At 42.4% G+C, this 27,426-nt stretch overlaps 1 protein-coding gene across 3 annotated transcripts; it reads left to right on the top strand.

The window, feature by feature from the left end:
• Nucleotides 1-7,534: 7,534 nt before the first annotated feature.
• Nucleotides 7,535-25,910, top strand: LOC309591281 (leucine-zipper-like transcriptional regulator 1). 3 transcript variants are annotated; one of them, XM_082313390.1, is made up of 10 exons: nucleotides 7,535-7,661; nucleotides 8,095-8,154; nucleotides 8,406-8,515; nucleotides 15,439-15,701; nucleotides 16,488-16,567; nucleotides 17,370-17,448; nucleotides 18,998-19,044; nucleotides 20,527-20,647; nucleotides 21,565-21,751; nucleotides 22,091-25,910. In XM_082313390.1, exons 4-10 carry the CDS (start codon nucleotides 15,539-15,541, stop codon nucleotides 22,779-22,781), a joined length of 1,368 nt encoding a protein of 455 aa, XP_082169516.1. In that variant the 5' UTR covers nucleotides 7,535-7,661; nucleotides 8,095-8,154; nucleotides 8,406-8,515; nucleotides 15,439-15,538; the 3' UTR covers nucleotides 22,782-25,910. The 3 variants fall into 3 exon arrangements, with proteins under 3 accessions (XP_082169516.1, XP_082169517.1, XP_082169515.1); XM_082313391.1 differs by lacking the exon at nucleotides 8,406-8,515; XM_082313389.1 differs by having other exon boundaries at nucleotides 8,095-8,515.
• The last annotated feature ends 1,516 nt before the right edge of the window (nucleotides 25,911-27,426 follow it).

The following is a 27,426-nucleotide window of genomic DNA, read 5'->3' as shown; positions in this document are numbered from 1 at the left end:
AATTTACACCATCAGCACTTTGCAAGACCCTGCCACAGAAAGTGCTGCATCTCTAATTCTGTTTTGGAAACTCTTCCTCAGATTAGGACTCACTTCCTCGGTATATTAAATTCAGGGACTGGGAAGGGAAAGGTCACATATAAGGCAAAAACTGGAGAAACCCTTCCTTCAGATTAGTTTTGCTCTTGAAGTCACGTGAGTGGTGGCAAATTACATCTGTATAAGAAACAGGACTCGGGTGGTCTTTTTGCCTCACCAAAATGTTCATGGCAGAAGGTCACAGTATTTCTTTTCCCAGTTGTTTTTGAGATCGGTCCTGACAAACAAGGGTGCTGCAATTTTTCAGTAAGGATACATACAGAGGATTCTGCCACCTCAGTGTTACTAGTCTCCCAATGTTAATGCCACTGACTGAATGATACAGATTTTCATTGGTAATTAAACATCAGATCATGGTGCATGCTGTCAACCTTATTTATGCTTTTAATGCCTGATGATTTCAGGGGGAGCATAAGCATCTAAATGCCTTTCTGAGTCTTGGTCCTGTTCTTAAAAGATGAAGGGAAAAAATTAAGCAGTTGTCAAGAATGTATTTGTTTGTCCAAGGCATTGTAAAAGCACGGAGAGCTGGGAATGTAAGAACTAAAACCTACACAACACGCTTATGGTCTTCTCTGCTTGAGGCCTTTGAACTCTTCTTCTGGTTCTCCCTTCCAGCTGTCCTCAGTTTGACTCCACTGGAGTGAGCGATTATTGAAGAGACAGTGTACACAACACATCAACCATTTTTAGCCCTCCAATTACTGCACTGTCTAGAGCTGCTCAGATGATAGTTAACAACAATCTTGCAATTAGTATACTGTGTACTGGTGACCAGCTTCCACCAGGCCAACTACCAGTGATACCAGAGAGGGTCAAATCCAAAGCCCAGTGACCACCAATGTGAGATTTTCATTGTTTTGAGTGGGATTTGTATCAGATTGTTATTTCCACTGGTGAAAGAGAAACCATGTTGGGGCTTACAGTTCCATATAATCTCTGGTCTTCTTTCTAATGCTTAATATCTCTGCTCTCACCAGTTATCTAGCTTAGTCTGAAGCTAAATGTTTTTTTTTCATAGGCTAATATGTACATTACACAGAATTTTCTTTCCCCTCCTGCTTAGTCTCATTGTTGGCCATCTTTTTAATAGCAAACTGAGAACTAAGAAATGGAGAGAACAGAATGACCTATTGAACCAATTTCACTCCACAGCATAGCTGACAGGAAAACGGCCGCCTCAGCTCAGGGTTCCAGGAACAGAAAACCAGATGTTTCTTGGCTACATTTAACAGATGTTATTCCAGTTTGAAACAACATTTTAAAATGCAGATCCCAAGAGTTTATGTACTTCCAAAGTATTCAAAGAATGGGAAAGTGGAAATTTCTTGCAAGTCTTCAAGTAGTGCCAAGCATGCCTTCTTTCTTTCTTTTTTTCTCCCTCTCGCCTTTATTTTTCCTAATGAACTTCTCCAGTTTAGCATTCCTGTGGCTGATACATATACCAGAACATGCATTGGTGTCTACATGCCTTAGATAATCAGCTTAGGTAGATTAACACTGCCACAAACTTAGCATGTGATCTTGGGCAAATCACTTGATTTCCCTGGATCTCAGTTCTCCGCTTGTGCTACCTAGAGCTTGTAAGCTCTCCATGACAGTGTCTCTTTCAGCTACCAGTATCTACAATAGCTAGTGCAAAGAAACCATAAATAAAAACATAGCCCTGGGGTATTACCATAAAATAGATTTTAAAAATTAGGTTAACTACCAGCTATTCAGTAAATGGCGACAGTACGTAAAAGAAAGTGGAGGGAGACACAAGTTCTTTATAGGGTAATTGCAAACCATCCTGTCAACTGTGGATGCTGTAAGTCCCAGCATAAGGTCAAGGGATGGAAGGGCAAAATTGTGAGAAGACAAGAGTTTCCATCCTATTCTCTGAATAGATTCAGGTTGCTGTGTTATTCAGCCATAAAAGCCAATCCTTAATTGAGAGCATCTTCCCAGGGTGACCAAATTATGCTAAGGCCATGAGGACCCTCAGCATAAGCCAAAACCAGGGAGGGAAAGAAAGGTATGCTGAAGCATTCTTACCCTGAGCCTCCAGGTTCACCTCTGAGTACATTTAGCACACGGACAGGAACTCTTCTGTCAAGGATCACAGAATTAGTGTGATATTATTCTCATGCTACAAATAGAGAAAATGACAGCATACAAGTGAAAACCAAAAATGTAAGTTAAAAATCCAAAGTTTGTGAAAAATGCATTTCCCAAGAATAAGCTTTAGCCCATATTTACACAATTTCCTTCTTCCAGTTATGCCAAGTAAATCACAAGAGCTGGCTGTGATAAAACACTTGAAGCACTTCCTTCCCTGGCTGAAACCAGAGATATGCTACCAGCCCCAAAATAGAAAATGCCTCAGCTTAAATTGATTACTATCAATTACTTAAATTGATAGCTCTCTTGTTGGCTTTGGTGGAAGTAAAGGTGGAGAAGATGACTTTGCTGAAAGAGTTCTTGAACTTATCAGACTTTCCTGATATTCAGTGTACTGTACAGCTTTGGAGTTGGGGGAACTGAAGCTCTTTACGAGGCAGAGGGGTATCACCATCTATACCAACAGAGAAGGAGCAGAAGCACAAATTCCATGAAGATAGTTCCCTGATGTTCAAATGTATTTGCAGAAATCTCCTAGTATTCTCCCATACCCTGTATTGATACATAACACATGTACATTACATTAAGCCAAACGTGTTATCTTTATTAAGGAGTTATTGTGGATATGATTCTGTTTCACTAGAGAGCTGAGATAATCCCAGCTTTTTAAAAAGTAAATTTAGTCCAAAATGGATTTCTTCTCAGAAAACTAAATACTTTCTGAAAAAAATATTGACTTTCACAAAATGATTATTCTATGTGAAAATAATTGAGCCATTTTTCAAATATTTCAAAATAAAAAGCATGATATTTTGGATTAGAAAGGATTGAAACATTCTCCACACATTTTAAATACATAGACTGGAAATTTTAAAACAAAGACTTCAGATGTTGACTTTTGCAATGAAGGTAGCTTCTTGTTTTACAGCCAGCCATAGAAGAATTTTCTTGTATCTTTATAGAATAGTGGGTATAATACAGCAGCCTTAAGGGTAAAAACACTGGCACGTAGAATCATTGAGGTCGATTATTAGAATTTAGTGTAGCCTGTAACAACACAGAAGAACTAAGCTGGGTGCTCGTGGTCTTTCGTGGCCACAGCCTCTATGCCTGCTCCTTCTATTCAAGTTTCATAAATTGTTCAAAACTTTATCGATAGAATTAATAGCCAAAATATTGCTTCTCAACATCTGGTTCGTATTCTTCTCCCAGTTATGCTGGTGCAACTCTAAATTAAACTGCCTTACGTGAAGCCACTCCAAATTTATGGCGGCATAAGGAAGAAGCGAACTTGGCTCTTTGTCTTTAAAAGATGTCTGTATTTGCAGCCAAATAAAAGCACATACAGTTCCATACTCTGTGGCACAAGAGTGCCATCCAGCGGTAATTCCCAAATCTGACATCCCCGGAGAGGTGACTACTAGCCGGTACTGGCTGTACCTACCAGTCTGATAGCTGCAAATCCAAACTCCCGAGTACCTGTTGCTAGGCTGAGAGGAACATTTCTGTTAAAAATCAATAACTTCTGTTTTTTTAAATCAGTTTTCCACATTGAAGTTGTTTAGACAATGCACGTAGATTGTTGCTTGCTTGAGAGCAGGAACGTGCTGAAATGGGAGGCTCCTGGGCTAGCTAGACTTGGACACAGTATGTACCACCATCTTCACGTTTGTTGCATCTCAGCTAATAATCTCTGCTGCTTTTCAGCCTTCTCTGGTGGTATGGCATTACCCAGTCCTGGCAGGAACACGTCAATGCTAATTTGAGCATCCTTGTGCAGAGCTTCACCACCCGCTCCAGGTGTGTCCTGGGCAGGGTCACAAATGAGAGTGATCAAGCTTTGAAGCTGGTTTCAGGTGAATACTTCTGCACCCAGACATCAGTGTGACTACTGATATCTCTGATCTGCAAAGAACAAGCCCTGAACTCAGACCTTCCACTTCCTGGAGAAATGCTTTACCTGCTCTAGCGTATTATAAAAACATCTTTTTAGAAGGAACAGGTAGAGGTGCAGTTGTGAAGACTCAGTCCCACTGGCATCCATTAGAGGGGTTTGAAGATTACCTCTTGAACTGAGCTGCTCAGGGGACTTGTATGGAGCAGCATATAGTTCTTCGTTCCTGACCGAGTTGAGATGTGAATGAGTACCAAGCTGCTTAGACCTGTTGGACTGCTGCAGATCTGGGCACTCAGAGAAGCTCGATACAGCAGAATAGCTTATGTAAAAACAGGTAAGGTGGCTTGGGAATTTGGGCATGATGCAAGGTCAGACTCAGCTCACCAGGGTTTTTCACCATCTCTGTTTTAGATTTAGGAGCTCAAATTCTGCCCTAAACCCTTATTTTTTGGACATGGCCTGCAGCCAATAAAATAAATTCTGGTTGAAACCCCATGTATTTCATGCAGATTTTACTGATCTACCTTATTCCCAGCCTCACCCTCCCCCCCTCAGTAATGTTTTCCTTTGTAGTTAACTGTATCATCTCTTGCAATGCAGATGCATATGAATGATTCGTGTATTTGTTTGGCCTGATTGCCCACAGATTAAATCATTTTGTACAATGTTCCTGTTAGTGTTCTACATTCATCTTACTTCTAAACAGAAATTAAATTATCTGGGGTTGTGGGGTCACCGTTGCAGATAATACTTGCAAAGCAGAGAGCTCATCCCAACGAGCAGCTGTTTCTGCAATGGTCTCCTCAGGAGGTGTAGAAACAGGAGAAAGGATACTTTTATTTCTAGGTAAAATTCCATTTTGATGCATCTCTTGCATTAACATATGAGATGAGATACCGAAGATTCAGTTTGCTCCTATAAGCAATACAACAGTGGCGTTTCTCCCTCTAACCTCTGTAAGAGACCAGTGGGCTGCATATAAAGAAACTGATAATTTTCCATGATTTCTATGGTTTTCTACTTCACATTTCACTCTGTTCAGGAACGATCAGGTATGCACTAAAATGGTACAGATAGATAAACTGTTTTACCTAGAATTGGCTTAGCCCAAGTGGTCATATCCAAAATTATCATCTGAAATTAAGGAGCATGGAAAAGAAATTCTACACAAACATTTTCATATTGAAGAATAAATACTTAGATGCTGAAAATGAGACTCATTCTTCAGGACCAAAATTAATACAATTTGACCTATGGATTTAGTATGGTACAATTGCTTTGAGACTATGAAAGTAAGAGACCAGTAAATCAGTTCTTTGTATATTTTGTAGCAATCCTCATATTATAGGTAAGCAGTACAATGAAACAAAGGGTCATTCATGTTTCTTAGTTCCATAGCAGATAAGCCACAAAAATATATCCTCAGACATTTTCAAAGAAGTCTGATTCCTTCTCTGCTAATGAAACCCACACTGCAATCCACAAGTCATTCAAAATTTAAGAGAAACACTTCAAGTCCCTCACTTCAAAACAAAGCAGAACCCCAAAAGCTTATTACCAGAAACATAGGTATTATTTGGTGTTACTGGGATTGATACTGTTTCCTTGCATTTGTCCGATAAAACGGGACGAGTCTTTCGCCAGCCTTTTCTCAGGTGAGCTGCCTTCTCCTAGATAAGATTTTACTGCTGGCTCCTGTGCACAGGTAGAGCAACCTTATCTTCTTGGAGTGCGAGTGCTCTGTCATTGCAAAGGGCTGCAGCGGGCAGTTGCAGTGACAGGATTAATACTGACTTGTTTTTCAAGGTAAGCTTTGGAGTAAAGGTGGGATACAGAGAAAATGACAATTTACATTTTCTGAAACCTTTTCTGAGGGTTGCTATTTAGGAAATAAAAAATATTGATGGGGGTGTCTAAATTTAGTGAAGCCTTGATACTTTTCAGATTGACTGGACTAGAAACGAAAGGACAATTGGCATCGTCGCATCCGTCCAGGGCGCAGAGCTCAAAGGATGAGCCAAAACAAAGTGCTCCCTGCAGATACATAAGGATCTGCCACCTCCTGTTTCTAGTGTGGACAATATAACGACGGAAATAATTAGTTAATCTTTTGTTTAAATAAAGCCTTTGGGGGAAAGGCTAAAAATAAACACTGATTCATTCCTTGTCAGGGAAGTTTCTCCTGTCAATTATCACATTGTTACTGCTGTTTTTAATCTAGTCAGATGGTGAGATTGGCAATCCCTTCTGCAGGGGCTTCTGGGTGTTATTTTGTAGAGAATCTTGCTTGAAGGACTGATTACTGCTTTTATGGGAGCCAGTGGGAGTTTGGCCGCAGTCCTTCACGCATGTTAATTTGAGGGACTTCCAAATGTTAGCTAATGATCTCAGAGTTCTTTTTATGAAAAATGTGTGGGTTTGTTTTGGGGTTTGGGTTTTTTTGTTTTTTGGTGTTTTTGTTTTTTTTTTTTTAATTCCTAGCAGGAGGCAATTAAGAGGGTCGGGGGAAAGTTCTGCCCTGTAGTTCTGGACCGGCCTCTCAGTAACACCTAAGTCCTAGCATGAAAAAATTCAGAAGCATATATTGCTACCATACGTGGATATATTATACATAATGTAATTGAAGGTATTCATATTATTCCTATAGTCCAGGCCACATGCTTTGCATTGCTATGGACTGGGTGTATCTATTGGCCTCCACTCAAAATAACTTGAAAAAAACAATTACGCTCTTTCTTTTTTAGGAGCAAGACTAAGGAAAAAGTAGTAGCCTCCACCCCAAGCAGGAAAACATGCCAAGATGGAAAATACAGGCACGTGTGGGCAGGGCAGTTTCATTCCCAACTGTTTTATGAAGCCTTATGTAGCTGTAAAGCAGAAACAGAAAGAAAAGAAAAAAAAAAAAAAAAAAAGCAAATCCCGGGGAAGCTGAAGCAGATGAGCAGAGAGCCAAGGACACAAGTCCGAGCAAGTACTGGGGCTGTGGCTCTGAGGAGAGCGTACGGAGACGGATTTTGGGCTAAGTGCTGAGTTAAAAGGGCTTGGAACGGAGGGCAGACACAAACCACCTCTCCGTGCTCCCCCTTCCCAACAACAGCAAAAAAAAAAAAAAGAAAAAAAAATTGTTTCTGGCTGCGTGCAGGCCCGACACGAGGGTTTATACATTCCTCGTGAGTAACAGGGCTACGCCAGGGCAGCAGGCGAGGACGGCACGTTCCTCCCGGCAGCGCACCCAGCCCGAGGCACCGCGCGCCCCCTCGGCGCAGCCTCCGGCACCCCCCGCTTCCCCGCCGCCCTCCCCGGGGACCCCCCGCAGGCGGGCGGGTCCGGTCCTGCCCCCGGCCGCCGCGGCCACGCCGCGGCCGCGACACCCACGAGTCCCTCCCGGAGCCCGTCCCCAGCCCAGGGACGGGCGGCAGCGGCCGGGCGGGCAGGCGGCAGCGCACCGCAGCCCGCGCTGCCTGCGCGCCTCCGCCGCCGCCGCGCAGGCTCGGGCCGGGGCCGCGCCTCACCGCCCGCCCGCCGGCCCCCGGCTCGCCGCCGGCCCCGCCGCCCTCGGGAGGTGAGAGGGAGCCCGGGGAGAGGGTGGAGGCGGGCGGAGGCTCCCGGCTGCCGCCCCAGGGAGGGGGTTTCGCTCCCGGGTGCTGGCGGCCGAGCGGGACAGGCCTGCCGCCCCCCCGGCGGCGGCGCCCCTCGCCTCACGCAGTGGCCGCCGGGCGGAGGGGCCCCGCTCCCGGCTGAGGGCTGGCGGCCTTGGCTGCCGCTGTGGTGCGGGCCGCCCGAAGGCGATCCCTCCCTTCACCTCCGGGGTTGCGGGGGTGTGGGGGTGTCCCCGTTTGGTGTCTGGGGCGAGCGGTGTGCAGGGCATGGCGTCCCCCTGTGAGGGCAGACCTGAGGGGAGGCGGTGGGCGCAGCCGGGCTGGCCAAATGCAGGCTCACAAGACTCTTATTTTTCCTCTTTTTTTTTTTTTTTTTTTTTTTTAATGTCCTGTCAGGACCAAAGCCCAGCTGAGGTGGTGAGCAGCGGTACCTGGAGAGGAGAGGGAGATGCAGAGGTGAGGCCTGCCCGGGGAAGGGGCGCAGCAAGAGGGGCGGGGGGCCTCAGCACCCGCCGGGGAGAAGCCAGCACCGCCGCCGGGAGACGGGGAGCAGAGGGAAGGCGGTGAGGGCCCTGACCAGCTCTAGCGCACACACAGCATCGCAGGGAACGCTTAGGCGACGTTTCAGTACACGCAGTTGTACTGTTGTACAACGCTACTGTTGTACAGCTGTGTGCAGTTGTACACGAAGTTGCTTTCGTCCAAAGGTACGAAACGAAACAAAGCGCGTGAAAAGAAGGAAGGAAGCGGCGTCAGCGCTTTGCAGCCAGGAGATCGCTGCGGAAAGGGGACCTGCGACTTCTCCCATGCTGCGCAGGTCTGTGGTAGGGCCAGCCAGAGCTCTTGTTTCCTTGCTTCCAATTTAGGAGATTCACCACCCTCTTTGTGCTCGTTCCCTTTTCCACAATCAAAGAGCATAAAGCAACAAAATGCCTTCTATCGAGCAAAAGACAAACAAAGAAATGCAACCATCCAAAACCCAAGCCAAAGTGCATCTGGCTTGGGATGAATACTGGACCACGTTAGCTGGGAGTGAGGATTTTTCAGAAAGCCAGGCTCCAGTCAAAAATGGACCCTGTCATTCGGAGTCTGAATATGAAAACAGCTTGCAAAACATTTTTTCAGACTTCTAACAAAGGAGTTGGTCCTTCTTTTGCTCTGGTATCTAGGCTACGTTGTGCAGGGCTCATGCATATCACTGGTTTTATTCACATGAGTAATTCCATTTGAATTTGGAGCGACAACGTGTATGTGTAAAGTTACTCATATGCTTTTTCTCTCCTTTATATATTGAAATTATGTGGGTTTGTTTTTTTTCCATTTGCTGGTGCAGCCCAGTAACTGTTGGCATCAAGGTTATTGTGAGCCATCACGGTTATTATTACTGTGTGCCCGCCTGACACCTTTGTTTTCTTTGCCAGGCTAAAATCCAGCTATTCCTCTCTATGCAATCTATTCCAGCTATGCAATTGTATCATCTGTTTTTATGCAACCATCTTTCACCTGACTGTGTAAATTCATTTTCCCTATAAAAGATCCTTTTTGTACTCAGTTTTTCCTCCAGTCATTACTGACAGCCTTTCCAGTTGTGCCATCTGATTCTTTCTCACGCAAGTCTCTCATGACTTCTCCCATACTGTGTAATCTAAATTCATACTGATTCTAACATGATATCTGGATGTTTTAACATTTGCCAGCTGGAACATTTTATTATTCTCATTGCCAAATGCCCTCTCTTTCCTCCCTCCTATTTCTCCAAGCTACAGTTTCTGCTATTCTCATAACCTTGTATGTCTTCTCTACCCCATCGCTCCATGTTCATCTAAGGGCAAAATGTCTTGGGGAAAAGAAAAACACGTCTGTCTTCCCCGAAGTGTGGCATTAAGTTGTAAGTGTGGCTGAGTGTTTTATTAGATGTTCCGTTTCCTCAGTCAGGGAATATAAAGAACAAACAAGTAAAATTCAGTGCATACTTTTTTTCTGTGGAAGATAACAGCTTTTCACTGATACATTCTCAGCTGTCAAGTATATACTATAGTAGTCTTAATTTGTGCCTGAGGAGAGTAGGCAGACTGGGCAGCCACTGACTCCTTTGTCTACCAGAGTCTTTCTTCCTAACCTAGAAAATTTTATGAATTAGCACAAGTAGAGTTTCTCTTAGGAAATAAAGTATTTTTGAAGTTGCTTCAACAGCAGGTCACGAGATGTGAAGAAGATGCATTCAGTCACACCTAAGTACAGATTTATTACAGGGACTCTCCAGGGCACCTGCCTGCTGTATCTTGAAAGAATCCAACTAGTAAGTTTTTGTGAAATCCCCCAAATGATGCCTTTTGGAACATTGAAAACTGCTGTTTCTCAGGGGAAGGGGTGATGACCCATGTATTGGAGTGACCTGTTTCCAGTGGTGACAGCACAAATTACTTCCAAGGAAAAGGTAAAAGGCCAAATACACCTTAGGCTTCCTTGTGAACATGGTGGGAGTTTCTCATTTCTTTTATCTTGAAGTGTGAGGGCCAGGAACTGTATTTCCTCCCTCTGCCATATCTAGAACTTGAAAAGTTACCTGTTTGTCTCAGCTACCGACCAAAGGGCCATCTTGCTGTAGTGACACTTTACAGTCAGGGCACCTACCCCAGTTATATGGTAGGACCACAACAGAGAACGAGCTCTTGACATGCCTATGGATGGAGTCAGCAACATGACCTTAAATAAGATTTGAAAAGCAGATTAGATTTCTGTAGTAAATGTTCTATTAAGGACCAAAAATAAATAAAACCCATATGCACTTACATTGATTATCAGCATAAACTTTTGATCAGGCATGGCTGGTGCACTGGATTTATATGTCCATAATGTGCTGTACTTGTGCCACCTACAGATGTGTACTTCAGGAAGCTCTTTCTCAGAAACTTCACTGAAAATTGGGTTGCAGTCAAATGATTAATTGCAGTTCTGGAAGTCATATTTAACAGATTACCTTGGGAGATCTGCTACTGAAAACCATATATTCTATTTTTTTTAGATGAAAGAGCCTGTTGTTCTTAAAAAAAATCGAAACAACAAAGCAGCCCACCACATCCCAAACAAAAACTGATATTTTAATTTACTAAGGAAAACAAGCCATGAAAGTAAGGTAATATAGATGCATTTATTTTTAAGACTTATTTATTTATAAGACTTATTTCAATACAGTGGCAAAGGTGATTTCCTGATTCATATATTAGAGTTCTATATAAAGGATGTAACAATCTCAGAAATATTTTAAGTAGTGAATTTCTTTTTTCCAGAAGTCCCCACCACCACCATATTTGGGAAAGAGCTTAAATATTTACTGTATTATCCCAAACCAAGTTGTATTTGTTTACTTAAATATGAGAAATATACTTAGCACATAGAAAATACAACTGGATATATTTATACTTCTTTATTTAATAAATTCTTGTATTTATGACTACTTAAGAACTCGCCTTGTAATAGAGATCGAGTAGTGCTACACAGTAATGAACATAAAGGATTTCTTTTCTGGGTGAAAGCTTCTAGAAAAAACCCAAAATATAATATATTAATAATGTCAATTTGCAAAATTTCATTTTGCAATTGTATGTAAACATCTGAATTTATTCTGAAATTACAAAATTAGAGCTTTAATATTAATGTGATCTGAATTAAGGAAACACAATACGTTACCTGCAGAGCTCCAGAAATAAGCAGACAGCTGTTCACAGGGGAAGATTTGTGACGCTCTCATCTGCTTTGCAGTAAGGGTGCCAGTGCCCTCGGTGGCGTAGGACTGCACGCTCCAGAAACAGTGGTTGCATAGTTAGATATATAAGTTGACAGTATATAGAAACTGTAATTATACGTGACTGTTTTAGAAGAGTTACCTCCTTTGAAATAGCTGTTCACTACAGAAAGAATTCTGAAGCACTGAAATACGCAGTGATAATGTTTAAGAATCCTACCCTAAACTGTTAAAATTCAAATAAGTGTTATTTAATGTAAAAGCCTTTCAGATTTTCTGTAAATTTTCAGTATGTGTGCTCTGAGCTTTATAAAGATGACAGAGCTGTTGTTGTTTTACTTGAAAGTACCTGTCATTTTTCTGAACCCTGAAATCGGGATGGAGCTGTGTCCCCTGCTTTGCTTTGTCATCTTGCAAATCCTCTTTTTGTCCTTCAGCCTCCCCCTGTAAGAACAAACACTGTTTTTCATCTCCTTCCTTTTATCTTGACTACTTCAGTTGTAAGCTCAGTCATGTAGTAACTGTATGTTTACAACATATAGCAAAACAAGGCCCTTATTTCAATTCAGAATTATAATAATGCAGAAATATTACACATACTCTATATTCCCAAAGCCATTCTGGAGTTTCAGGTTGAAATTCTGAAGCTGAGCATCTCTGAAAATTAATTCCTGTATTTTGAAAACAAGCAAACAACCACACACCACCACCCCCCCAAAACAGTTCATAACAACTTGAATTTAAAAAATAATAAAATAGCAAACCTAAGGTTACTAAAAATCTATCACACATAGTAAGGCATTGCAAGTTAAATGTGATGTACTGAAAAAAAGCCCTGCCCTCTAAACTACTCTAAACAAAGTGGTTTTGTTTTTAAAACTAGTAATTCGTAACTGCCTTGCGAGTCTTTGGTCAAAATTTTCTCCATATTCATGCAGGCAGTCCTGTTGGAACACACATTACAATAAAACCACCACTAAAGCAAAGGTTCGTAAGATAAGTAGAATCAGGAAGATCTGTTATTTTTTTGAAGAGCAGTAAAACATCAAGTTGCCTAATAAGAAAATACGGTGTTCTGCACATAGAGGTGCAAGGGTTGAGCTCAGAAGACTGGGTTATTAACAAAACAAACAAACAAACAGATTTCCTACTTTTTTCCCCCAATATGAGTGGTTTCATATCTCATTATATTTCAAAAGGCTCAATCCTCTGAAATCTGAAACTTTTCTGAGTATATTGAAAACAGATGGAAATGAATCAGGGGACCGAGGTAGAAAAAAGCTTTAATGAAGATCTATTTAAGTAATACTTTAAATAAAGAAATAATTTGTCTGAGAAACCACATCTAATAGAAAGATAAATAATTATATAATGAACACATAAACTGCATTTCCTGAAGTAATTCCTGTCTTTCTACATTTCCTGAATTATTTGTATTATGAAACAGTAGCGTGGCGCCATTAATTGATAAGCACTCTGTGCTATAGTTACCACGCTAATTGCAGCTCTTTAGGTCCTCGTCTCGCAGCTCCTCCAGCCGTTTAACAATTGGGATTGATTGCATGGGAGCTATTTTTAGAATGAAATGGTAGAAGAGTTTGGAGAGCAGCAGCCATTTTTTTGTGTGCTACAGCTGTTTTGGAAAAAAAAAAAGTTGGATAAAAATGTTCTGAGTTGTCTTTTGGGGTATTTTTTTTTGGAAATTCTGCTGAAGTTAGAGCTTCCTATTGGATAATTGATCTTGCTTGTACCAAGTTGAAGCTGAGGTCAGTGTTGCATGACACAGAGGATACTTCTCGGTGACACTGTTCTCAGAAGAGAAGGAGTTTTTCTTTGGGAACAGGACTGTTAAAGTAGACGGTAGATGAACTTTGGTGAGCCTGGTTCTATAGAAAGGCAATCCAGGAGTCAAGTTTGTCATGTAAAATACCAGTGATGAAAGGCAAGATTCAAGATTAACTTTGAATGTGCTTTTTTCCCCCAACTCTGAAATGTTGTGCAGTTTTTGATTGTAGGTCTGCTTCCAAGAATGCTTTGCGCTGAGAGTAAATGGCTGTGATTCACAAGGGTCCGGGACGCTCGGAAGGTGTGACTGGGAGGAGACACCCATTCAGTTAGTCCCAGATTGGCCTTTTGTTATCCCATCCTGCTCGCCTGCCTTACACAGGGTTCAGCCGGGGTAGATAAACAGGTGGACAGGATTTTGTTGCTGCTCTCCTATGTGAAATCAGGGCTGTGGTCTTCTCTGAATGTGTGTATAATAGGAGGCAAGGTTTGTAGGAAGAATAACAAGCAGAAGTATGTAGGAAGAGGAGTAACCAGTTTTGTAGCTGGGAAAAAAAACAAAACTCAAGGGGACAAGCCTATTTTACCTTTGTAAAGTATTAATAGCAGAGGCCTGTCACCTTTTTCACATTAAATTATATCAATAGTACTAATACCTTGGCACTCACACACAGCACTGCATCAGCAAATATGAAGTGTTTTACTAAGGAGGTGTCTTTGTCCCCATTTAGCTGTGGAAGTAAACAGATGAATCGGCTGTGGCTTTGGCAGAGGTAGGGAGAGGACCCGTGCTTTGCGACTTCAGCTGCTTTTCCCTTCTCAATGGCATGCCGTAAAGTATTACGGACTTACACACCTATAATGCTTCAGTACTTCATAGCTGCTAATTCCCCAGGAAAAGAGAAATGCACACCTGTGTAAATGCTGCCAATCTTGTATTCTTTCAGACAAAACATAAAAAGAATATACTTCAGTTTTCTACAGTAATAACTGACAATACTGGTTTGCATAAACAAGATGAACATAATTTAAATAGCTAGTCTTGCCAGAATAGGCTGCAAGAGATTCTGTACCATGTTTTTGTCACTGAATATATTCCAGTCTTACAAATGGTAAATTTTAGAGGTAAGTTAAATTAGATATATACATTTCATATTAATATGAAATATATATATAAATATGAAATATTACTATCTTTTGTAGCTTGCTTTACTGTAATCTTTGCTCTTCCTCCAATTATGTGCAACTTCTGCTGGACTTCTCTGTAAGCACCTGAAGAGAGTGATGCAGTAAGGATTAATCTTGTAAACACTTCCTGGGTCACTTCTTTTGGCTACTGACTATGGAAATAAATAGTGATAAGTACAAATTTTGGATACAGTGAAAATACAGACTTACACCTTTTGCAGCTAGAATATTTAATATCTGAAGCATCTCGCTGTAGCATGTTGTCTCATTGTGTCTATTTTGATTTCAGGAATCAAAATAACAGTTAAGCTGTTCATATTTTATACAGACTGTGCCCTACCTCCCTATACATTTAACAGAGAAAGAGGTCAGTCATATCAGAGAGACACTGGGCTACAGTTTCAGGACAGTAGCAGTGGTGACACCCCAGAAAATCCAAGGACCTGGGATAATATGCATGCTAAAAAAGCACTTTGTATCGCCTTGGTACTTGTGTCTTCACAGAACACAGTGACATCTTGTGGCAAATAAAAGGATAGTGTCATTTTTTCCAGATGCATTGTAATTTCAGCTGGTTTGCAAGTGAAAGTCTAAATAAATTCTGGACCACTGCTAATGCATTACTTTCATCTGTAATATTCACTCTTTCTGAATTTTGTTTTAAGTACAGATTTGTTTAAGTACTTTTTCGTAGCGTAAAAAGACCAAGCATTGGTTTCTACCATATTGCAAATGCAGGGTATTGCAGTTTATCACTTCTGTTTGCCGATATCCTCTGGAAAACTTTCAGCTCCACGAACTTTCCTATCCCAGTCTCACTGATACAAGACTCAGAGTCAGCATTTCAAAGGCTTTGCTTCAGTTAGCGTATTGTCACAGATGGCCAAAATTGTCAGGTTGCGTTGGATGGGAATGAGAAGAAAACACAGTAACTTTTTACCGTAAGGCAGAGACTTTTCTTTTTTTCTGTCTTTTTTTCCCCCCTTTTTTAACTTGAGCCTATTTTTTTGTCTTTTTTACAGACCAAGCAGGGTTTAAGCCCTGTCCCTGATGTTTTGGGACCCTCCCCTGACATGGCTGTCCTTTGCAAGTTGATACTTGGATAAGATCCTAGTTGTCAGCATGAAAGGAAAAACGACACACTGTGATTGGAAATCTGCACCCCAAAAGAAGCCCTCTCCCTGTGATCGATATAAACATGCTTGCATTATTTGCAGAGGATTTGTTTATCTCTATGGAGGGCGGAACACCGCCAGCCTTAGGGATTTTTGGCGATACAATATAGGTAAGTTTGCCCCTTCACTTGTATGTCAGGATTAAAGAGATTCTACAGCCAGCCATCATGAAATTGGAGATGCCCCGTAGTTAACAGATTATTCACATTTAAAGTCTCTCCATCAAAATGATGGATAAACTGCATTTTGTTCATTGGGCAAATGGTGTGTGTTTGTTCCTGTTGCAGCTGTCCCAGAAAGTTTAGATTTCAGTTCAGTTCCTTTTTTTTTTTTTTTTTTTTTTTTGACTAGAAATACTGAGTCATTTAAAATATCCTAGTTCTAGCAAGGGATATCAAAGACATAGCTTTATTGACTCTTTAACATAGGAATAGTTTATGCATGTAAAAGTGCACAAAGAGAACACATGAATACAATACCTTGTAAGACTGTATTAATAATGCACGATCAAATATGACACTTTGTATTTTTTTTACTTAATGTATGGTGTTCCCTGTTCAATTGTTGTTACTGGAATAAAACACAGAATTGTGCCGAGGTTCATGCTCATAGAATACTTGGGTTTTGATGTAGGTAACAGTAAAGCATTAAAATAAAAGCAGTAACAAGATCAATTTTTATTACGTTTAAGTTTGCTAAATAGAAAAATGCACATATTTAATTTTGCAGGAAGTGCCTCAGTCTTCTGAACTAACAGAGAGGAAAGATGACAAAATACTATATTTTCCCCCATTGACTCCGGCAGCACAGCCAAATTCAAAGCCGATCTTTTCACCTTTTCCCTAATGTTTATGTGTTGAGTGCACCGCTGTCTTAACTTCAACTTTGGTTTATAGGAAAAAATGAATGGGAAATGCTGGATTGCTCAAGAGATGGTCCAGAAGAACTGGAAGAACATTCAATGGTGGCTTATAAGGTAGGAGACCAAGATTTATATTGTCTGTATCCTAACATTTTATTTCCTATTATACAATGAAATAAAACATCATACATTATTATGTACTGACATACTATACCCAGAAGATACTTTTATGTCACTGCAATTCTGGATGTAGCTGTACCAATGTTTTGGAATCTTCCTGAATAAAGTGACAGTATGTTAGCTTTGCAGCAGTGTGCAGCTCCCCGATTTCCTCAGTCAATGCTCAGTACATAATAGTAATACAAAATAAAGACCTTGGCAGCACATTCTTTGACTTAGTTGTAACAGTTGCTCTGAATTCATTTGCATGATAAGCTACAGCATAAAAACATTCACTTAAGAACTTGCATAGAAGAGGGACGGGGGAGTGAAGGCAAATAAGAATTACAGCTTTGCTTGTGAGGGGAAAACGGAATTTAGGATATCAGGAGCTGTACTGCAATGAAATCTTTCTATAAACATGCATGATCTAATATTACCTGAGTAATGCCTCTGAGAGCTCCAGATCCGCATCCCTCAAGCTGTCCCAGATTGACGAGGAAGTGAGTGGTTCTGGAATGCTCTCCCCATTAAAATAGCACAACGTTCATCAGGGTTTCCTACTGGGAGAGGATAAAGACATGATTAAAAGTTGGTGGCTTTTTGTGATTGCCTCTTGAATTGTTAATAGATCATCATATGCATTATTGTTGTTTATATTTTGGTGATGGCAGCCTTTTCATTTAAGAATTGCTTAAAAGATTATTTTCATGCTATATGCCTACCTATAAGTGACAAATATTCTTGCGTTTTGCAGGGCACCCTGTATATTTTTGGTGGGATGGTAGATTCTGCTTTCACACAAGCAAAAACTCCTCTCTGGATGTACGACATTGGTATGATACACAATAGCCAGTCTCTTCCATGGGACATTCCAAGTCCATAGGCACTAATAAATAGTAAGAGCCGAACTGTTTTCTGCTGCTTGTAACATAGCCTTCCCTAGGCTTTACAAGAAGTAATGCGTGTAAAACTGCGTGCGTATTTTCCCCCTAAAATTAGGCTGTTAAGCTATCAAAGAATCAGCTCTTACTTTAATTAGAAAGTGTCTTATGGGAAACTTTTATGTATGTTAAGGTCTCAGAATTTCCATTCCTCCCCTTCCCTGAAGTTTACTATTTGGTCATAAAACCCAATAATTATTACGGGTAATATTTAAAGTTTTTTCCTTATGTTACATAAATTTTTAAAACCAAGCTCTTTGTTTTATTATGGAAGAAAGTGGATCAGTAAAGTATATCTCATTTTGTATTTTTACTGAAGAAATACATAAGCTAGAAACAGCAATGATGGAACAGGAAAAAACAAGTATAATTAAACAAGAAGGTGGGAAATCAGCATTTCATAGCACGTTTTTTTTTTTCCCTAAGAACAAACATTTGGCGTTTCTTAAGTGTGTACTCTAATAAAAGCAGTGCAACATTTGAATGTAATAGCAATGTCATCCACTGTATATTCTCCCTTTGGAAATACTGTGTATAGTAATGGCTGCTTATTTTGGTGTCAGACGGAGAGGGGAGAGAGAGAGATTGATTTCTTTTTAAGCTAGTAAATCCTGTGGCAAGACCAAGATTTAAGTTTCCTGGCCTCTTTTGCTACTTCACTATGTAACCTTAAGTCAATGGGGTTTTTTTTAATCCTTTCTTTGTTTTCCACCATTTGTCTGAAATACTTACCTGCTGAAAGAACAGAGATCCTCAGATAGAATATATTTCATAGGAGAAAGCATCTTATTAGTCATGGTACTTATCAGTGAAAACTGGGAATGAGTTATTTAAAGTTTGTTGCGTGTCTAGTTTTTTCATGGTCATTCATTATTTGAAATCTTTCCTGGCAAGTATAGCTTTTATTAATGTCAGCTTGCACTGCTTTCTCATTCTGCCTCTGATGCTGGGTATCTGATATTTCCACTCCTTCATGGTGATCATAGATCAGTGATTTTTGACTGTAACTTGAGGACTACTTTAAAGGGATCTGTGAAAAGGAACAAGAAAAATAAGGCTGTTGTCATAAGGTTTACATAATAAATAGGAGGAGCCATACATCCATCGCTAAATCTGGGGATTCTGCAAGTTCGGAAAATGCTGAAAATCACAGGTTATTTCTGCATTGTGAAATTTAGCCTTAGGAAACAGGAAATACAATGTGGTATCTCTGTGATTCGATACCAGATAAGGATACAGGAAAACTATTTAAACTATGTCTCCTGTAAGTCCCTTGTTACTGCTGTCTTAGTGGGAAGCAGATTTCTTCATCCTTGTCAGTGGAAAACACCAGGATGAGACTTACTTGAAAATTAGATCTGTAATTTGAAAAATTAACGTTGGAGGAGTGTCCTCTTGTGGTCTGGGATCTAAACTGCGCTTTATTAAAACAATCCCCTAGATTCTGCAAGATGGACAGAGTGCCGTAACGTACCAGCAGAGACTGAGGTAAGGAGCCAGGAAGTGGTGAATGTGTGAATCAAATGCCTGTTGCTTTGTTGATTAAACAGATTGCTTTGAAATATGTTCCCCCAAACAGTTCCAATCTTATCTCTTCAGAGACATGTGGCTATACTTTATTTCTTTGCACTTTCAATAACTAAGGCTTTTTCCTTCTTTAAAACAGTGTTTAAAAATACTGCTCTTAAAATTTAAGTCCTGTATAAGAAGTTAAGTCCTCTCCTCTGCTACTGCTTCTGTTTTTCTGAAATCCTTATCAAGAAAACTCATTTTAAATGGAATATTGCAACCACACATGAAGTCTGTGCTTTTAAAAGTAGGGTTGTGAACACAGATTGGCAGTCGCACTAATAAATTTGAAATATGAAGTGTTGCAGCATTTTTCATTTCTTCAGTCTGAACACGTGGACTCACCAAGATATTGCCACTTCTAAATGAAACTACTGGAAGCATTTATGTCTTGGTCTTATGAGGCTGGTTTTATATCACTACCTGTAAAGAATGACTCATTTTTTGCTATTGAAACTTCACCCTCACAATGTTATTACACTATGAAATTGCACAAAGATTTGTTAAGATGTGATACAGTTACTACTGCCGTTACCTGTGTTTGGTGGAGGAGTCAAGAGAAAGTTTGGCACTGCAGGGTCATTTGTGGGGAAAAAAAAAAGGTGTTATATGGTTGATGAAATTTTGTTTATGATGTACAAAAAATATGATGGAATTATGTATGCACTCCTTCCTACATGCAGGAGTAAACAGTTTCTTGTAATTATCCTAAACTAGAGAAGATGGCTTCCCCCTGCCCCCCCAAAACAAGGGCTGTTTTAGAAGAAACAACCAAAGGAGAGCCAAAGGACCAAAACCAAACACTTGCCTTATATTTTGGTTTGGCTTTAGCTGGGCCTCCCCAGGTTTGGGTCCACGAGTGTCAGCAGTGCTGAAAACTGCTGCAGACGCAGTGGGAACCGCCGGGTTTCCTGCTGAGGGCCTGGGCACAGCCTAGGACTTGTGGCCGGGCGAAGCCACACCAAGCAAAACGAGTGAGAGTTAGTCCTGGGACTAAAGTTTCCTCAGTGTGGAAAGGCTGTGCTTGATGTTGGAAAGGGCTACATCCCCCCCATCATATTCCCAAGAGTTGCCCGCTGTATTTACAGCCTGTCCCGGAACCGTGCCTGGCAGTAGTTGTGAAAGCAGCACTGCTGATGTCGGTGCGGAGAGGGGGAGGCTGTGGGCACGGGATACTGTGGTGGACTTACTTAAAAAGGGAGGGTTGCCTAGATTTGAGAACGGTTCGTATTTGCATCGATACCAGTCTTCAATGGTGGGTTTATTCTGTATTTTCAAAGAAGTTTAACCCAACCCAAAGCACTGATTTTCATTACTTGGGCATATTCCCAAGGCAGACATTGCGACTGATACGACTTGATCTGCTAACAGTTTTTTTGTCTTATTATTAAACTGTTTCAGAGCTCGGCACCAACTAACAGAAAAGGTCACAGCGCAGTGGTGTACCGTTCCAGCATGTGCATCTACGGGGGATACTTTGGCATCAGAGGCATTTCACAAGAGTTCTGGACTTACCATTTTGGTAAGTTAAAAAGCACGATAAGGTTTTGATCCAGTGTAAAACGATGACTGCTGCAGGAAAGCATGGCTTGCTCTGTTAAGAAAATTCTTATCGGTAGAAATGTTGTAAGTTAGTTTTGGCTTCTGTTTGGCAGCATTTAATTATGAATTCTGTCAATTAAATTAATACCCAGCTGAAATTAATTAGACTATATTATAATGGAAGAAGTTTTGCAGTATTTGCCAGTTTTAGAGCTGAAAATCAGGGAGAATGTTTTGTTCACTATTCACTAAATTCTTCAAGGATTACCAAAAACTTGGAGATGCAGCGGAGACCCTGACTTCAGCCTATTATTAATGCCATCTTTTGAGTCTCAAATCTAGAACTGACCATGGGGAGCCAAACCTGACAGGAGATGGTTTCATTAGCATATTCATCGCTAATCTGGTGGTTGCAAACCAGATGATTCCCAGAGACTTCCTAGAGGATAGCTTTTGTTATCTGGTGGCCATTCAGTCGCTATTTTGAAATGAATGATGGGTTTATCTCATCCTTCATTCCCTCACAGGGAGAATAAGCACAGACATTAATGAAGGAATGTTTTTGTTGACTGATTTTTCCCTCTTATAGCCAGGAAATTATCTTTCCATGTCAGAGTTAATGAATTAACAAAGCTGTAGGAAAAACTGCTCTGTAAATACAATTTCCATGGCATCTGTCATACAGCATCTGACATTTTCATTAAAAGTTTATTTCAAAACTGCTTGTTTAAATGCAGTTTTCCAGTGTCAGAATTTAAGCTGCTAGCTTATATTATAATAAGCTTAGAGCAGAAACCCTTATTCTCCAACAGAATAGTTACTTTGTTCTTGAAATAAATCCCCTCTCAAATACTAGGGTAAATTTGGTACAGCTATAAATTAATATTGTGCTTTCAGATACAAGAAAATGGTTGTGTGTTTCCACCCCACCTCACGGTGCTGGCCCAGGACCTCGGCACGGCCATTCAGCCGTGGTTTATCACACAGGCATGTACCTCTTTGGAGGACTGATGGGGCTGAGTGAACAGAAGGACTTGTGGAAGTGGGACTTTGTAAGCAGCAGCTGGTCCAACATCAGAACAAGGTAAACTATACTATTTGTTACACTAAATTAACACAGAAAGAGAGAATTAGTCTTACCGTTTGATACTGCGTGCAGGCAGAGAGGGAGATGTTGCCCCTTTGGTGATCATAGGAACTGTTCAGATCAAGACGCAGTACTGCGGCCATCCCTGGGGCTCCACTTGGCTTTCCTTGGAAGAGCCGTTGGCAACACTTTGATGCAGCTGTCAGCAGTGTAATTTTGATGTCCCAATGCAGCTGTTCAGCAGTCATTCTTTTGAGTCAAAAGAAAAGTAGAGGCTAAAATCAGTGTTAGTTTCTTGTTGGTCTCCCCTTAACTGCCGGTTTCTCTCACATTCAGCCAAGGACCTCCTCCAGTGGTAGGTCATGCTTCAATAGTCTTCAAAGACTCTATGCTGGTTTTTGGTGGAGGGATTTCAAATTCCAGTCCTACTGATGACCTCTGGAAGTATCATTTCCACACGCAGACGTGGAAGAAGCTAAGCAGTACTACAAAGGCAAACTTTTCTCCTAAAATCTATCACTGCATCTTAGGAACTGGTGTTGATTTCCAGACTACCTCAGATTTCACTGACACATTCCCTGGCCACTGGAAGAGTGAGCAGAAGGACCATCACCAGCTGGTGACCATCCCGAAGCACACTCGCTTTTGCAACTACTTCCGTCACCAGCCTGCATACCGAGCGTTCAGCAACGAGGAAAGCAATGCAATTGAAATGAAAACCTTCAGCTTTCCTCTGGAGCCAGGGGGCTTTTGTGCGTTTCAAACCACTTCAGAGGCAGAGCTGGACCCAAACGGAGCAACAGGCATTTTGTCAAAGGACAAGGCTCTCCGTCTGTTTGTCTCTTCAGAAGAAGAGACTTTTGCTGCTGCCCAGATTGTGGGAGACGAGGAGGGAACCGACTGTCAGCACGCGACCGCCGTGGATGAAGTTAGCAGCGATAGCAATGTGCTGCTGCTCATTGGGGGTAAACCTTTGTCCAGCTTCTCCGAGATCTCATTCTGGCAAATCGAGTTTGATAGCTTGTGATCGCTTTGATTGCAAAGCGAAAGAATAAATTTCCACCAATGTGCCAGTAGGTGGTAAACCAACTGCTTGCAACTCTCTTCAGTTTCCTATCAGCACACGGGGGGAAATAAAAAATTAAACCTTCTCATACTTGCTGTGAACAGATTTTTTACAACGTGAACAAAACCTGACACATATTTAATCACAACTTGCATGTAAGTTGCAGTTTTTGAGAGGAGCTTGTTGGAATGCTGCTCTTTTTGTTACTTTTACTTCTGGTCAGTTAATGCCCTTTCAAATGGCAGCCGCTGATGCTGCCTTGAAAGTCAGAACTACAGGTAACCCCTGCTGGCTCCCTAACTGCCATTTCAGGTGCAAAGCCTGCTCATTTTGCACTGGCATAAAAAATAAATAGGCACCCATAAACCTGTATTGAAGTCAAGCTTGCGCACGTTATGGTCACGTTGGAGGGATTTGATGAATCTTAATAGCAGCATTTTTCTAAGACGTTTAAGATTTTGTTTTCTTCAGAGTGTTCTTTCCACAAGCTATTTGCAGCATGAGGTGGCCTATAACAAAGAAGAAACCCAACAGACAAATTAGCAAGTGAGATCTAGAAGATACTCAAAGATTGCGTCTAACCCGGAGGAAGTGAAACCAGGAGTCCCCCCTGAAAATCAGGTGCAGCGTTAGACCGGAGGAAGCACGTCACACCTGGAAGAGCAAACTAGTGGCCCAGGGAATGCTCGGTTTAACGACTGAGCACAGGATCAAAAGGTTTTGACTTGCTATTGGAAAAAGAAAGAGGAAGGCTTGACAGGAGCGGCACGAAACAGAAGCTGCTCTGACTGGTAACTCAGATTTTAGTCACAAAGGGGTTTCTGCTTTTCCAACTCCATCTCTCTCTGTTCTGTCAACATACGTAGTATTTGTTACATGTTTCCCCTCTATACTCGCAAATCCTGAGTTCGTGTATGGTTTTTCTTTGTGGAAAAGAAAAAGTGCTTTTTTTGAAAGGTAATGCTGTCCAGTGTTTCAAGCATTTATTTCCACAGAAGTTACTGAGATACTGGCCTCCTGACTGAGCTTCAGCCTTCTGTAAGAGGAGATGCTCACGTTTGAAGTTAGTGGAAAGCGTGATTTAATACTTCTGAATATTTGAAAAGCTCACTTTTCAAAAGTTTCGTAGGAATAATGAATGTTAAGTGAGAGTATTTATTTACAGATACTTTCATCATCTCTTCACAAGTAGCTGTCACATGAATTCAACAGGAAAATTATAGATGAGTTCGCAAAAAGCTACTCAAGAGTTATTTGGACCTTCCGTGACCTTTGCTTGGAAACAGAGGAGTGTATGCTGCCGCATGAATAAAGCCTGCTGCACTTCATATCAGCGCGTGCTCGTTTTCTGAGCTTTCATGAATTTAAAATATGTATGTACATTTTCAAAATGAACAAGGAACTTAACTTACCTTTCTGAACAGGGAACACGCTCCCGCAAGCCCCTGTCGCCTCCTGGCACCTCAGCCGCCTCGAGGGCTGCCCGGGCTTTCAGTTTCTCCGCCAAGAGCAGGGAATTGCCGAGTTAGAGGTGGTACGCTCGGGAAGGACGTCGTGCAGCCCTTGGGCTGCGCGCGTACCGAGCATCGCAATCGTAAATCAGCAGCGTGTTTTTCTTTTGCTGGCTGCCGTGTCTGTTCTGGCATTTTCCGGAGAGCGCTGCTGTAACCATGCAGACTTTTATCTAGGCTTGATGAGGGAAGGAAATTTAACTGGAAAGGGCAACAATAAACCAGTGATTTTCCAAGTCACGCGAAGGCCTCCTGGCAGGTACAGGTATCCTGGGGATGTGCAAGAGCCCCAGGAAAATGCCATCCAGCCTCTGCCATTCCTCCCCCCCCCAAACTCCCTTCCCTTTGGCAGCCCCACAAAGGGTTTAGCATTTACTTGGAGCCAAGGCAGGCAGGACACGAGCCAGCCCAAAGGCGATGGCTTGGCACGGGGAGGAAAAAGCAGCTTGCAGGACGTGCCCATCTCCCCCGTTTCCTCCCCTCGCCTCTGCCGGCGTGCCAAGTCAGGTGGCTGCACCAGCGCCGCCGGCACAACTCCAGCTTCTTCACCTAAGAGATCCCAAGCCTCTTAAACCGGCCCGATGCCGGGGGGGCCCCGCTGTTCCTCAGCCCCTCTGCAGGACGCGAGGTGCGCAGGAGCTCGTGGAGGGGCTGTGGATGGGGAGCGGCGGGCTCAGGGCTCGCTCGCGGGAGGCTGAGCCGCAGTTAAGCCCCGGTAACGCTACGGAAGGTAAGGGAGCTCCAGTCCTGCAAGTCGCCTCTGTGCTAGGGCAGACTGGCTGGGGCCACCGGAGGCTGCTTCTCCCCTTACTGGCCCATTCCCAGGTCTTTAAGAAACAAGGGTGAGCTCAGGCTGGAAGGGAAGGGGTTCGAGAGGTAAAGAGGCTGCGTCCCGCAGCCGCTCAGCGGCAGGAGCGCTCCTCTGCCCAGCACCTCGGTCCCTGCCGGGCACGCATGGCCCCTCTCTCGGGTATCCGAGACCTCGGCGCGCAATCCTCGCTCGTACCACCGCGCCACGTTTCCTGGGTCATCTTCCCTGTCAAAACTCAGTGCTATCAATCAACGATGCTTAACGGGGTTCTCAGAGCACCTCAAGGGGTTTCGCTCCCGTTTTCCTCGCGCATCTTCACCCAGCGCAGTCACCTTTTCACAGAGGAAGAGAAGAGTCTTCGTGGATGTGCTTACAGCTATGATATTTCTCCGTAACGGTACCAGTTAATGAGAATTAATCCCAGGCCCGAGTGAGCGACTAAAAGCTGCTGCCATCCGCAAGCTCTGGGGCGGCCTGCATGCACCAACAACGGAATGACTCCGGCTAACGGCAGCCATTGAGAAGCAAACCAAAACACCATTTTTGGCTGGGCACGGCCTGAGGGGGCTGCCACCGAAGCTAGCTGTTCTAAGGCGCCTCTGAAAAAACGGGGAGCTTGCATGTATTTGAGATGCCCACGGCCTAATTCAGTCCATAGAATACAAGCAAAAGGATGCAGCGTTCTTCTGTTGCTCGTCCGAGACACGAGGTGCACTGCTGCATCATAAATCCTACATAAAAGAGAGCAAATCGATCTGCCTGTCTCGACAAACCGTCTTTAATTACCGCTCAGGTTCTGAACATTAAAATGCACGAATAGCAGAGGGGTTTTCTTCTATAATGTAGACATTTAAAGAGGCTTTTTTTAAATAATAAAAAAATATCTAAATGAAGCATGTTTCATTGTTTTGAGTTATAAATGGATTTGAAGAACAATTCAGCGGCTTATCAGCGGGAGCGTAGTTTGACCTACACAACAAATTATGCCACAAGGGAAATGACTTTCTATGAGCTTAGTCATTAGGATGGAATTATTTCGCTTCCTTTTGTCATTAGGATGGAATTATTTCACTTCCTTTTGATACTTTCCCAAGTTTATTAATTGTTGAGAAACAAAGATGATCAAACGGTTTGGTTGCCCTTCGCTGCCTTCTGAAGCATTTCACCAAAATCAGGTTTTGGAAAGAAACAGTTCTCTCTAACCACCCACCAGCACCGCCGAACTTCACAGCCCAAACCGATCCCTCGTGGGGAATAAAAGCAGGGTGCTCAGCGAACCGGCGGGCACGTCGGTCTGCGTTTGGTGGAACGACATTTGCAGGTTCTAAACTTCCTTTCTGGGCACGCACCTCGCTACTTTGATTTTCAAAACCAGTGACGGCCTGCCAGTCCTCCCGGACAGCCTCAGCTCTTTTGGAAAGGCGGCAGTTAATTCTTCAGCATCTGACTGCAAGTTTAGGTGCCATCTTAAGTTATGCTTTGATTGACAACAAATTACGTTTGTAACATGGCCTGCAGCCTTACATCCCAAATAAGTTTACAAATCTCTCTCCAACCCAGGCCCCTTCTCTTAAACGAGAAGCTGCCAAGCGACCTCAGCGTACAGACAGAAACACTCGGCCCCGCCGAGCTGGCGGGCTGCCCCGCAGGCCCCGGGCACGGAGGGTCGGCGAGCGCTCGGCGCGAAGCGGGTGCCTGCGCACGCCTTCGCCTTTGATCGCGGGGCGCAGCCGCCGGCCGGCCCCGCACAGCTCACGTCCCCGGTGCCGCCCGTGCCACCGGTCTTGTACTGCCCTACCAGCGTAACGCAGCGGTGCATAAGATGACTCTGCCAGGCTTTTGCGCTGATGTGGTATATTTAAGACAAAACTACAGTGTAGACATTTCAAGAGTGGGTTGAGTGGACTACAAATCACAGTTTCTTGTTCCCATGTACAGTTTCAATACAGATCTCAGTGCAGTGCCTAAAACAGTTCATACATCGCTACTGTTGTGAAAGAGAAGCAAGAGCGTGCACTTTGTTTTATAAAAAAAGAATAAATTACACATTGAGAGCTATTGCCAAGCTTTACATATAAAAGGTAAAAATACAGTAGTTAGTGTGGCTTTAACAAAAAAAAAAAAATCTAGCTAAAAAAATATTCTTACATACTTTAAAAATAAGTTTGTCCAGTTATAGGTGTGTGTGGGGGGGTGTTTATGAAGCAGGGTGCTCAAGCCAAATAGCAAAAAGGAGGTGAACTTTGTGGGAGAACCTTGCGGCTCCCCGCTGCGTCGGTCCGGT

This window comes from Platalea leucorodia (genome assembly GCF_965183815.1).
Source record: "Platalea leucorodia genome assembly, chromosome: 5".
Lineage (NCBI taxonomy): Eukaryota > Metazoa > Chordata > Aves > Pelecaniformes > Threskiornithidae > Platalea > Platalea leucorodia.
The sequence above is the reverse complement of the archived record's forward strand: the minus strand, read 5'-3'. Positions and strand labels throughout refer to the sequence as shown.